Here is a 13,561-nt window from a genome sequence, read left to right as displayed (position 1 = left end):
TCTTTCCCTGGTTTTAGCAGAAAGGAATAGCAAATTAAAATGGCTTTTCTTCCCTCTTCAGCCCCTGGGCCTCAGGCTCAGCTGTGCTCCCAGCCCTGCTCCTGGGATGAATGAGCCACAGTCACCTTCCCCAGCCCTGCTCTGGCCGCTGGTAGCAGCAAACCCGGCCAGAGTGAGCTCCCAGCAAGGTGAATCCCAATATAACTGCACCCCACAAAGGTGTTTCTTCCATAGCCCAGCCATTAGGAGCTATTTTTACCTGCTCCTGCACGCACAGATGGGCCAGAAACAAGCCAAGCTCAGCGCCCGTTCTGCTTTGCCCAAAAGATTTGCTCCCTGCTTTTGCTGAGCTGCCAAAACAGTTGCAAAGGAGCAGGTAAAAAAGTGGGTAAGTCAGGGCCAGGCAGCTGCCAGGGAGTGCTGTGAGCAAGGGCTGGGGATGACAATAGAGATGGAGAAGAGTTATTCATGTTTCCCCGAGAGCCGAGATCAGTTGAAACATCGTTTTCCTCAGGGACGGAGAGGGAAGAGCTCCCTTCAAACACATCATCCCATGAGACTCATTAAAGGCTCATCAATTACAGTGAGAGCAAACAATTCAGGGAAAGCTCTCATAAGCCTTCCCCGGGATGACAGTCATTAGCAGCTCTCCGTCAGCTCGGGGAGCCAAGAGGGAGCAGGGGGGACCAGTGCCAAGCTCGGGGGGGGGGGAAGCAGGAGCCTGGTGGTCTGGGAGCCAGCACGAGGGGACCAGGTCCCCACAGCATCCCTGGGGCTCTGCAGTAGCATCCTCATGGTGGGCACAGGGTGGGGAGGAGAGGGCAGACTGGGCTGCAAGGAGACTCGGAGGGGAGGAATTCTGCTGCCCTGTGTCCTCAGCCAGGCTCTTTTATAAGGAGCTTGAGACAAGGCAGGATTGGGCCATGGTGGGAGCTGGGTGAGAGGTGCATGGGGATGGAGCATGCTCAGAGATGCTCTAGCCTTTCTCTGCCTTACTCCCCTGCTCTGCAAAGTGGAGTTATGGACAGAAATGAGGTTGTAAAACACATAAGGACCTTTGGAAGGAGAGCAAATGTCTGGGGTGGCTTTTGAAAATTATTTCAAGAGTTACTAGTCATGAAAAGCCAGGGTCAGGGGCTGCTCTCCCACTGCCAGTGCAGCTCCTGAAGGTTTGTGGCACTTACCCCTGCCTGCTCCCCCTTGCAAAGCCTGTGCACAGGCATCTCCTCCCCTCACACATGGGTTGGCACTGCACACCAGTCCAGCCGCTCCCTGCTCTGACCTCCAGGCTGCTGACTTGGAGAGCTGCAGGGATGGCAAAGTGCTCCTGGAGGCTGAGAGGGAGAACAACAACAACAACAAAAAGATAAGGAAAAGAGATGAAAAAAAATAAAAGGGCCACTTTGCTGTAAACTCTCCTTGGCTCTCCTGGCTCCTCCCTGGTGGAGGCATTGGCAGCCTCAGCCCACACTGCACCACTCCCAGGGAAGGCAGCAACTGAGCAACCTGCACTGAAACAAATATCCTGTTGTGCAAAGTCCGACACGTAGGGCCAGTCATTGCTCCAGCCCCTTCTGCTGAGCTGGTTTCTGTTTCATGCAGAACACAGTGGTGGGCACCTAATGACAGCCCAGCACAGAATTTGGGTGTCCCCAAGGCCACACAGCACCTTTGGGTGTTGTAGCTCCTGCTGGGGCTGCTCTCCTCCAGGCTGTGCCACACCACAGCTGGATCCTACATGGGCTCTGGATGCTAAATGAGAAACAGCACCATCACTCCAAGCCTTGACCCATGAGCTAGAGAGGAGAAATGCTCCCAGCTCTTCAGATCACCTCCAGAGCCAAAGAGACCATATTGTCACCAGCACTTTGCTGGAACAGCCCTGGGCCTGGAGCAGGGCCATTGCTGCCTTCTGCAGGACATGGCACAGGTATCTGCCCCTCTGCTGCTATTTAAGCCTCATGACTATGTAGCTCCTGACCTTTCTCTTCCTCCTCTCTTCCCTGCCATGGTTGTCCACCCTAGGAAGACAAGCAGAGCAAGCAGGACGAGCAGCTCCCACCCAGAGGACTGGGCTAATGGCATTTACTCCAGTCTCCACCAGATGGATCTTGGCTGGGAAAAGGCACAGACCATCAGCAAGCACATGTCCTTGGGCTGTAGGCCCAGAGGAGGAGGCAGAGCAGCCTGAGGAAGGGGTTAAGGCTGAGCTGCCAAGCTCGGGCAGCAGGGAAGCCCAGATGCAGAAACCTCTGCACAAAACGGGGCTGGCAATGGGGGCTCAGCCACTCACTGGGAAGTAACAGCCTGATGGATTGGGCTGGGCAGGGCTGTGCTGTGGGGTCAGCTTGCTGGGGTTATAGTTCTCTGCTTAGATTGATGATCCTCAAAGGTCAAACTCAGAAAGCAATTCCCTGGTAAAACTGATCCTTGGGATTACAAAACTTTGGCACAGTTGCAAAGGGCCAAGAGCAGGAACAGGCACAGGCAGGCAGGGTGACCAGTTGCCTCTGCTTTCTCCTTATTTAATTTTCCTTTTTTACACTGATTAGGAAGTGAGGGTCTTCTCTGGGCAGGGCATTGCCCCCTCACTGTAGAAAACAAGAGGGATGCCAGGTCCTGCCTTCCCTTGAACCCCCCTCTCCCTTGGCTGGATTTTAAGGCTGCACCCTGAAGCCGGTTCCTGTCCCCTCAATCCCAGCCCCTCACTCCCACCAGCAGCAGGAGGGAGGAGAGCTGCAGCTCCCAGAAGCTGTTGCTCTGACTCAGGCTGGGCCCAAAGCAGCAGCAGGGAGGCTTTGACCTGCTTTAACCCACTATCTCGCCTGCTCTGTTCCCCTCTGCTCATGTTGAAGTGAAAGGAGGAGGCCACGCGGGGTGGATGCTGAATAATTCAGAGTCAGGCTCTGCAGCATCCCAGGGCTGGGGTGGCTCAGCCAAAATCCTTCCTCACCAGAGGCAGAGGGGACACGGAGTGGCTGGAATTCAGCATCCCTGCTGTGCAGGTGCCACCCAAAGCTGTTTTCTTCCCCCAGACTCTGGATTCACAGCTTGTTCCCAGAGCCCTGGTGCTTGGAGGCTGTTAGTGCTTTCAGCCGTGATGCAGCATCTCCAGCTCTCCCTAACACAGATTCAAGTGGGGCATGTTGAGTGTGGCTGCCTCGGCTCCATGGACCACGTTTTCTTCCTCCCTCCCTTCCAGAGAGTGCAATATTCCCTCCCCTGCTTGGTCAGAGACAGAGCAGGGTTGTAAGATGGGGAGAGAGGCTGTTCATCCAGCTTATGCTTAACCTCTGAGCGGGGTTTGCTAGAATTAAGGACAGGGAGGGGAGGGGGAGGAAAAAAAAAGTCATACATGAGGTCAGCTCATCCAGCCAGGCGTGAGGAGCACAGCAAAGGAGGCCTTGGTGGGTCAGGCAAGAGGCTGGGGAGCATCTCCAGGGGCTCCGGGAACTGGTGGGCATGCGCAGCACAGGGAGCTGGGAGGGAGCTGGCTCCCAGCTCCCAGCCTCATCCAGGCTGTTTATCCCAGCACAGAGCAGGAGAAGGAGCTGGCCATGTTTTCTCTGTTTCCTTTGCAAGGGGTTTGTTCCCCTCAGCTCTGCATCTCCTGTGCAATTAGCCCAGTAAAAGCAAGTGTCAGGCTTCTCCCGGGTCACAGAAGGCACAGCCGTGCTGTTTTCTGACAGCTCTGCTTCTGAGAGGGTAAATGATTGCATCAAACGATGCAAAACCAGTGGGCTGTGTTAGAGATCCACCATCTGGAATGAAATCAGAGGGTTTGGTCCACAAAGTCTCTGGTGGCCTCAGCTTGGGCCAGGAGTCACTAGAGCCACGTGTGAGTTACGGGCTCAGGCTCCACGCTCTGTGCAAGTCACCTCCAGAGTCTGAGCAACAGGAATTATTGTGCACAGAGATAATTACTCCCTGCATACTGCACTACAGCTCATTAAAAGTTTGTTAATGTTTGCAAATTGCTGAATAGTGTTTTCCATTGTTGCCTTCTCTGATCAGGCAGGGACTAAAAGGCCGATTCTGATGGTGAATAATCTCAGTGTTATTTCAGTCCCAGCAGGCAGGGGCTGAGCTGCACAGAGGGAAAAGGGGCTTGTGTTAAGCAGCTTCACACCACAGGAGAAAACACTCTTGACTTTAGCACATTGTGCAGGGGCCAAGGGGCTGAGTCCCACCAGCGTTAGCTATGCTTCTTCATCTGAAGCTTGAGACCATCCTCGCTGCCTCCAAGTAAATCCCCACCTCTGAGCTAATCACTCAGATTTCTGGAAGAAATAAAAGTGTGTTGCTCCTTAGCAGGGTCTCAGGTGGAGATCTTGACTTACCATTAGTGTGGACTTACCATTAAACCATCTGTGCTAATACATGGGTGGTGGGAGTAAAGCATCTCTCATCTTGGAGCAGAGACTGCAGATCCACCTTTGGGTGAGGACATGGACATCAGAACCCCAGCACCAGATACCTGGGGAAAACAGCTGAATTAGTTGAAAAACTCCTGCAGAAAGAGCAGGAAAGGGTGAACCAGCCCAGCTTCACCTCCACACTTTCATGCACACGGACAGCACTACACCAGGGGCAAGGGAGAGTTGAATAAAACCTGACAGCTCTTCTCCTCTCTTCCTCTTCCAGGTGTAAATGCAACCTCCATGCAAACCTGTGCACCTTCAAGGAGGGCAGCCTGCAGTGTGAGTGTGAGCACAACACCACGGGGCAGGACTGTGGCAAGTGCAAGAAGAACTTTCGCTCCAGATCTTGGCGAGCAGGGTCCTACCTGCCTCTCCCCAACGGGTCCCCCAACGCATGTAAGTTACCTCCAGCCAGCCCTGGCTGCACAGCACCCACCCTGGGATTCTTGTCCTTCTCCAGCAGTGCAGGATGCTCAGCTTTCAAATGGGAAGCTGGTATGTACCTGGGACCTAGGACATGGAGGAATGAGAGACAATCTGGGTGGATGCAGAAGTGATTTGTTGGCTACTGGTAGGTCAGTCCAAATGATGGCTGAGAAAAGGAGGGATGACCTTGGGCCAAGATGCAGGTCTGTGGCTTTGTAGCCATGCAAATGCCTGTCCCTTGCAGAAGACATTATTTATCCACAGTAAAGCACTGGCTTCCAAGTAGCTGCTCAGCTGCAGGAGGGCAGGCTGCTCTCTGGATTGCTTTAGGAGTTGCTTTCTGGATCCTGTTCTGTGTGTGTCAGCATTCCAGGCCAGCACTGGGAGCTGTGCTCCCTGTGTGCAGCTCCAGGCTCATCCAGTTGTCTGCTGGAGCAAAGCACTGACAGGAGCAGAGGGATGCAGACGAGATGAAGGATTCATACCCACCATCATTCCAGCAGGGGAACTGGGGCAGAAAACATTACAGATGGGCCAGTTTCCACTGGGTTTCTGTCCAGTCCACATTAGCAGACTTGTTTAAATGTCATGGAGCCACAGTAGCCACTCCAGCCTTTCAAGCAGCAGCTTTGAGCATTACCAAAGAGAATCTTTTCCCTTCCTCCCCCTAAATTTTTTGAAAGATTTATGTGCTTTAAGATGATCAAAGCTGAAATTCAGGCTCCGAAGGCCGTGACGGGAATGTTTTGTGTGTGCCAGGGCTGGTAGATGAGCAGGTTCTTTGAAAGGGAACGAGCTTGTCAGCTCCCACCACGAGGCTGCATTGCTTCAAAGGAGCCTGGGAGAGTTTGTGGTGCTGACAGGCACAGACGTGCTGCTCTCTCCTTCCCTCCCCTCCGCTCCTCGTGTCTCTTCCTATTTCGCTTTCTCCTCTGCTCTTTCTTCTCCCATTCGTCTCCCCTCCCATCTGTCATTCAGGCTTTTTCCTTCCCCCCACCCCAACTCTCTCTGTTGCCTCTTCCTTCCCCCACTGACATCCTCTTCCTCAGCAATAGCAGCAGTTCCCCAAAGCCCTCCTCTCTTGGTAGTCCTACCTCTTCCATCACTGGTCCTGTGCTTTCTCTTCGTGCAAAGCTGAGACTTTCCATGATTCAGCCACTTGGTACAGCAGGGAGAACCATGGCCATGAGTCTCCTGGGTGCCCAAAGCCAGGTCCTTCAACGGGCAGGTTTGAAGCTGGTGGCTTTGTAGTGTCTGGCTGAACAAATGCTGTAGTGAGAAGGGTGTTAAACCCTTCTCCCTCATGGAGAACTGCCCCAAGTGCAACAACCTGGTTCAGACCCCACAGTTTGTACTGAGCCCTGTGAACCCCAGAAGATTTGCTGGTAGGTGAAGGAAATGGTTAACAGAAAAGCCTGTCAGCAAGGACCAAGCTGGGTCAGAAGCTTCAGGTGAAAAGCTTGAGACGCCAAGACCCCAGACAGCCCTGTCTGGCCTTGCCTCTGTAGTTTGACAAAAGCAGCTTTTAAGATGTTGCAGCAAACTGAGATGCCTGTGAGGAGGATCCCTGCTCATTAATTGCTGCTCAGTCCCACGTTGTGGATCTGTTTGATCTTCTGCTGGTACCAGAGCTGATGACATCCTGCTTCCAGTGACCAGGCTCCTTCTTGTTTTGTTTTCCAGGTGCAGCTGCAGGCTCAGCCTTTGGCAGTAAGTAACAACATCACTGCAATGTTGGCATTTAACCCCCTGTGCATGGCCCTTGTGGATGGCACTAGAAGAAAGAAAAAAATTGTTATTTTCTGTCCATTATCATCTTCCAGGCAATAAGTCTTCCCTAATTGTCCCTCATTTCTGTCCTGTCACAGAGCCTTGTATTTTCTTCCTTTGACTTCAGTCGCCTCATTTTGCCTCTTCCTCTGGCATGGTTTCCCCCCATGAGGTTCATTAGAATGGCAGCTGGAAAGGAAATTTATATATATATATATAAAGCTTCTTCAAAACCACCAGTGCTCGCTGTGAACTTTTCCCCCAAAGTATTGCAGACTCCTGCTCTGAGATGGAGCTGAGTTTGAATCATTTGGCACAGCATCCAGGCTGGGTCACCTTGGGCTATTGATAAAAAAGTATGTAGAGAGTATGTGTACATCTGTAAGCACACGTGTACCTATAGGAATAAATGTCTGTGAGGTGTCAGGAGCAAAGACAGTGGAGTTCAGCTGGGATTCCTGTGGAAAGATTGATGGTGTGATAGGGACTCCTTATTTAACAAAGCTGGAGGTAGTTTGATATCAAAGAGCCTGGAGTTTTGGGTAAGAAGGAGCTTGAGTTTGAATTTTGTAGCTCAGCATTACCCTCCAGAAGGAGTAAAATTGGAGAGCTGAATGAATAATGAATTCTTTGGTTTGCAGGCAAGTGGGAAGAATTGGAGAAGAAATAGTTTCAGAGAAATGCAAATGCAGCTAGAAAAAAGAAAATGCACCTAATTGAAAAGCGAGGGACGGGTTTGCTGGGTAAATGAACCATATTTAGGATTTAACCAGTTAAATTTAAATGGTAAAAATTAAAAAAAAAAAAAAAAAAAAGAAAAAAAGAAAAGGAAAAAAATAAACAAGCCCAAACAAAACCAAACCCAAACAAACAAAACAAAAAAGCAACCAAATTAAAATCTCCCATAAGTAATTCAGGATTTTAAAATATTAAGTGTTTTAACAGTCCAAAATATTCTTTGCTTTTCTGATCAAAACCATTTTGATAACTCTTTCCTTTTTTTTTCTCTTAACAGAGCTCAGCATTCTGAGAGTTCCTTTGTTTGACTGGAAAATGTTTCCCATCCCATTTTGCTGCTAGGGAGAAGCTGGAGGGTGCTGGGAGCAACGTGCAAGAGCTGGACAGGAGGGATTTGTGCCCCAGGCCAGTTAAGGAGAGATTATTTAGCCCACACAGGAGACTAGAAGTGACCTAAATTAAGTATTTAAACTAGCTCAGGGCTATTATGAAATTAAGCACGATAATCTGCATGAAGCAGTGGGACAAACAAGGACAGGAGGGCAGGAGGTGTAAGTTAAGTAGGGATTTGTGTCACGAGTGTCATTTTGGTTGGGGCGGTTGTGGCGCTGAGACCTGCTCAGCCCCACGGGGCCTTGCTGAGCTTACCCGTCCTGAGGGTGCTGGGGGGGATTCATAGAGGCCAAGGGCACAGGGTGGGAGGGACAGGGCCACCCACGGGGTGGCAGGAGGGCTGGGGGTGTCCCCACAGCTGGGGCAGGTGGCTCTGCAGCCGGCATGGGAACACGGGGCAGCGGGACCCCAGCTCCCGGCAGGGCAGGTGGGGACCCCTCTGCACCTCCCACCTGCTCCTCACCCCATCTCAGCCCAGGGGTGCTTTTGTTTCCCCTTTCCAACTTAATTGGCAATTAGTTTATGACAGAGCTGCAAGTATTTAAGCCAATCTCTGCACCAACAGAGTAAGCTGATCCAGCCCCTGCACACACACACACACACACACACTCGCTGCGCCAGCGTCATCGCGCTGCCATCCCCTTAATCCTCCTGGTGCCCCAGTTGTCACCACGCTGAGAAGTCGGTCACCAGTTCAGCCCCAGCAGCAGCCTCACGGGCATCTGGGGCTGGCAAGGAACCCCCCCATTCCCCCCAGTAAGTGCCTCCCACCTCTTCTCTTTGCTTGCCAGCCTATGAGCGACCGCAGCGCGTCACCACCGCCACAACCACCACCGCCAAAACCACCACCACCAGCACCCCTCTACCTGCCACCACCACCCAGCCAGGTGGGTGCCCCACTCCCTGCTCACTCCTAGGGCCAGGATTCCACTGCCTGACTCCTCTTTTTGGCTCCTTTCCCCTCCCAGCTCATCCAGGGGTGGTGGGGAACTCCTGGGGCTGCCGTGTTGGTGGCCCTGGTTTCCTGATCTGTAGGATGATAAAGGGACATGGATAAAAATCACCCCGACTCAATTCATGTTCCCCAGCCTCTGGGCAGTCCTGTTTGGCTTTTTTTCCTTCTCTATTTAGTCCAAGGACACTTTGACACGTATAACACGAGCCACAAGCAAGCATGATGGTCACCATAAGCAGTAGCCAGCCTGAAAGGTCCACCTGAAAGCCAAGAAACCATCACGCCACAGGTTGTCATCCCCCCAGCAGCAGCTGATCTCACTCTGCTGTTGCTCTGTTATCATCAGGGCAGCAAGAAGTGAAGCCAGGACTGGATGCAGGGAAAACAACACTTTTCCCATTTTTCTGTCAACTTTGTTTCTTTCAAAAAGAAAAAGTTTTCCAAATCCATCCCTCCTACAGCCACGTGGCCAGCTCGTCCTGCACAGGGCTGGCACAACTGCAGGAGATGCCCTCTTACAGCTCCCATCACAAGGCAGGCTAGGAAAGCCATGAAGGCTTTACTGTCCCACTGTCAAATTAAACCATGTACCCAGTCCTGCCTCGCTGGAAGGAGAGAGTAACTGTCCCTGTCCTGCTCTCGCCCAACCTCCACATACTGTACTAGAGCAGCCAGGAGATCTGCACCCTCTGTGCTGCTGCTCACAGGGAGCAAGAAGCCACCTCCTGCCCCTGAGAACCCGAGCAGCCCACAGGGGTTGCCAAGCAATGCCAGGGAGAAGCTGGCTCTGTCCTTGCTGGCTCTCCCAGCAGATCCCTGTGGGCAGGGATGGGATGGGATGCAGGGCTGGCTGCATCTTCAAGGACAGTTTTCCCAGTGCAGAGCTGCTCTCCAACACCCCCAGGCAGCTGCTGGATGAGCAGCCAGGGAACTTGAAGGGCTGGAGCTCCCACACGTGCCAGAAACACCCTTTCTAATTCCAGAAATCACCCCGTGAAGGAAAACTTTTGTCCTTTTTCCAAGGGTTCCTCCTTCCCTCCCCTCGGGAACAAGGAGACAGCGTTTGCACTTGTCTTTTGGAAATGAGCAGATAAAACTTAACAGCAGGACATTTTTTTTAAGCTTCTCATGGGGGAATTAGACACGCATCCCTCCCCTTGCCATGCTTTCTGGGCCTGATATTTCCCTGGAGGACGTTTTACACCCACAGTATGTTAGTAACAGTCTGTCTGGGGGAGCTGCCAGAAGCCAGTCAAAGGGATGAGGAAACTTGATTGCATGTTTATGCAAATACAGATATATTCATGGAAGTGCTCTGCTTGAGGAGTTCATCAGGAAGCTGAGGCTTTAGCTCCAACTTCCATGGGGTTGGAGTGACCCTGGGCAAAAGAATGCAAGTCTCATGCTTGTTAGGAAGTGCTCCATGTTGCACATCTGCAGGAGGAGGTTCATCCACCACCCCTGCCCAGAGCTCCCACCATCACTGTGACCCAGCAGTGACAGAGATCATGGCTACATCTGCACCACACACTTGGGGTTACTTGATTTTTATCCATGCTCACCCATAGCACCCTTTTAGGTCCATTTTTTAGTATTTAGTTGGGTTTTGTTGTTTTCTTTGCAAGTGCTGTGTAGGTGTGGGTGGTGTGTTTGGTGCCTGTCTCATGGCTGAGTTGCAGTGCCCTGCCCCTCGTGTTGTGCATCTGGGGTGGGCAGGATGGCATCTGTGTGGGGTTGGGTGGTGATGGGGAGGGACAGTGTCTCCTGCCAAACTGCTCTAGGGGACCTGGGAGATGTCACACACCTTGGGATTTATTCCTTCTCCAAAACCTGCTTCCTGGGCAGAGGAAATTTTTTCATAATGCTTTCCTTAACTGATGGCAAGGGACAAAATCAATCAATCAAAGTCCAGTTGCTTGATACAGTCAGGGCTGAGCTTGGAGCTCCTCATCCCCACCCAAACCCACATCCATGTTTCTGCACAGATCCCACCCCAGAAGGCTGTGCCTGGGAATGGAGACAGGCTCTGGAGAGGCTGCTCCAAATAAGAAGGTGCTCAGGACCACCCAGTAGCTCAGGGACCTGCTCTCTTCCATGGGCAGCACACTGGGTTTGATGCCAAGGGTCCATTGTGAGTCTCTAACTAGCCATAGGGAATCCTGCACGGCCTAATTCTGATCTGCTCTTGACCAGAGACATCCCATCCCCCTCCAGTCCTGCCAGATGTACCTCAAGTGCCAGGACATGCCAAGGGGGCTGTGACTGTAGCTCACTTGGACCTCAGGGGAAACAGCTCTAAAGAGGCATCTCCTCAAGGTCCTGGGAGGACACGTCTGTGCAGGAGGGACAATAACCCCAGACTGGGTCAGAGCCCCAAACTCCAGCAGAACCTCCCTTCTGAATTTGAGAAGCATTAGTCAAACCCCTCCTTGCTGTAAAGGCAGCTCAGCCAGACCAACACTTGAAAAGTCCTCTCATTAGGGCCCTGCCCAGTCCCTGTGCTGCTTCACCCTCTAATTTACACACTGTCTTTTGCCCTCTGAATTTCTGCTTCCCACCCCAAGCAAGCACCACAAGACCCACCTCCGACTTCTCTGCCTCTGTCCCCGTGAGCCAAACACAGAAAATACCAGGTATTTCAAGCCAGACCAACGTGTTTTTCCCTTCTCCTTTGTGCCTCCACACCCCAGTGGGCAGCACCAAGGCAGAAGGCAACGTAGCACGTGGGCTAGAGGAGTAGATTAGATTGGGGTTGCCTCTGGGTTGCATAGATCTGCTAAACATCTGCTTCCTTTGGCTGCTCCTGGTGGTTTCTGTGGCCAAGGTGGAGCTGAGGTCATGTTTGGAGGATGCTTTTGTGCCCTGTCGGGTGGGGAAAAGGGGAGAAGAACAAGTTGATGGGCAGGGTCTGTGGCCTGGAGGCAGCTGAGGCTGCCAGAAGGGATAGAAGGAAGGGAAACTGCAGAGTTACCCTGAGGAGGATGAATTAAGTGCTTTTCTCATTTGCCTTCTGCACTTCTGTTATTCCAAAACCTTCCTTGAAGCCTGTCAAATCCTTCCTTGCCATTTGTTACATTTTTCCTACATTCAAAATAAGCAAAAAAAAAAAAAAAAAAAAAGGGCTGCTTTTTTTCCCCCTCTGCTTCCATCTACTCCCCCAGTTTGTAGCAGTTTCAGCAGTGCCAGTTCACCCCTGGGGGAAAAAAACCAACCCCAATCTGAGCCCTGCTTGCTGGTGAGAAGCTCCAGCAGTCAGAGCACCCAAAGCCTGGCTTTGTGTAGGTCCTGTAGCAACAGGACCTGGTGTTTATGTCTTGAGAAGGACTTTTTCAGGGTCTTTCTCCACTGCTCCAGCTCTGCTCTCTCTAGTATTTTGCTTTACAAAGCCTGACTTTTTGGTTCAATTTATTCTTCTATCCCAAAAACCCACCAAGATCAGCAGGGGCTGCTCCAAGCCCCCAAAACAAGAGCTGCCCAGTGTTTCAAACTGGGCCTGGGGGGGTGAAACGTTTCTCTCTCCCTCTCCTGAAATGTGAAACTGTCCATTAACATCCCCGAGCTCGGAGGGAAAGGTTCTCAGGATAATGAGCATTAATAATTTTCCTGGCTCTGTACAAGCTACTGAGTGGAGGTGTGTGTGAATGACTAAAAAGCAAAATGCCTTCAGGGCTGGTTTTTATTGTGGCTCTAATTAAACCCTTGCCAATTTGCACGGGGCTTTTTTCCTATTCTCTTTAACACCATATTAATATCAATTGGTTTCCACTTTCCAGCTGAAAAGGACAATGTCTATCACCTTCTCTTAGAACTTGTCATTAAAAACATATATCTCTTTTTTTTTTTTCTTTTTAATTCTCAATTGTTTATCATCCCCTTGATGAGGCTGGGAAATCACATTTCTCTCCTCCTCGGGTTTGTCCTTTGAAACTTGGCAAGGATGGAAGGATTTTTATTTTTTTTCCCTCCTCCTCCTTCTGTTACCCAACTGGAGCTTGAAATTAATAATATGGCTTTTAAATTTTTATTCCTTGGTTTGTTTTCTAGTAAACCTGAAGATTGCCACCAATATTGAGGAGCCAGGGAGGGGCAGGGAGCCAGTAGGGCTGAGGGTTTGCAGGGAAGCCAAACAAGTGATCTGCAGATTTCTTGCTGGGTGGATTTCTCTGTCATGGCCTGAAAATCCTTTAAATTCATATTTCTGGGGGCAGAGCAGAGCCTGAAGGAGGGTCTAGAAGTTTAGAAACAAGGACTTTGTGCCTCCACCCTAGGACACCTCTGTTGTATCTCAGTTGCCTTCTGTGGCAGCAGGGAGGGGGCAGATCTGGCACCAGGGTCTTCATGCAAACACCCCAGCAAAATCATAGAATCATAGAACTATTCAGGTTGGAAAAGACCCTCAGGATCATCGAGTCCAACCATCATCCCTACTCTACAAAGTTCTCCCCTAAACCATCTCCACCAACACCACCTCCAAACGACCCTTCGGCGCATCAGAAATGCCAGATGCTGAGCAGGGGCAGCTCAGCACCCTGCTGCCCTCCTGCCCTTTGCAGGCCTCCTGCTCCCTGCAGTGCCCAGGGACATGCCAGCTCCCCAGGGGCAGCAGCAAACAGGCACAAGAACCTTCTCAGCCCAGTCTTGGGTCGTGTTTGTCCTCCCGAGCTCTGACTCTCCCCTGGGGCTCTGCAGGGCTCCGCGCTGCTTCCCAGCTCCCCCAGTATAACCCAGCTTCTCCACTTTCATCCCTCCAAGACTACACCAGCTTGTCAGAGGCTGCCCCGCTGCAGGTGGGCTCTCCCCCAGCCAAGGCTGACCCAGGAGCAGAAGGGAGGAGGGACTTTGCCGGGGGCCGGCACGC

At 51.6% G+C, this 13,561-nt stretch overlaps 1 protein-coding gene across 1 annotated transcript in view; it reads left to right on the top strand.

Moving 5' to 3' along the window:
- The window catches only part of NTNG2 (netrin G2), a 56,444-nt gene that overhangs the window by 36,776 nt on the left and 6,107 nt on the right, over positions 1 to 13,561 (top strand). Inside the window, exons 4-5 of the mRNA XM_009998981.1 lie at positions 4,645 to 4,817; positions 6,531 to 6,557. Of these exons, the coding sequence (XP_009997283.1) occupies positions 4,645 to 4,817; positions 6,531 to 6,557 (200 nt within the window). The remainder of the gene's footprint in view (positions 1 to 4,644; positions 4,818 to 6,530; positions 6,558 to 13,561) is intronic.

The sequence above is a fragment of the Chaetura pelagica genome, unplaced genomic scaffold, assembly GCF_000747805.2.
Source record: "Chaetura pelagica isolate M959 unplaced genomic scaffold, ChaPel_1.0 scaffold405, whole genome shotgun sequence".
NCBI lineage: Eukaryota > Metazoa > Chordata > Aves > Apodiformes > Apodidae > Chaetura > Chaetura pelagica.
The sequence above is the reverse complement of the archived record's forward strand: the minus strand, read 5'-3'. Positions and strand labels throughout refer to the sequence as shown.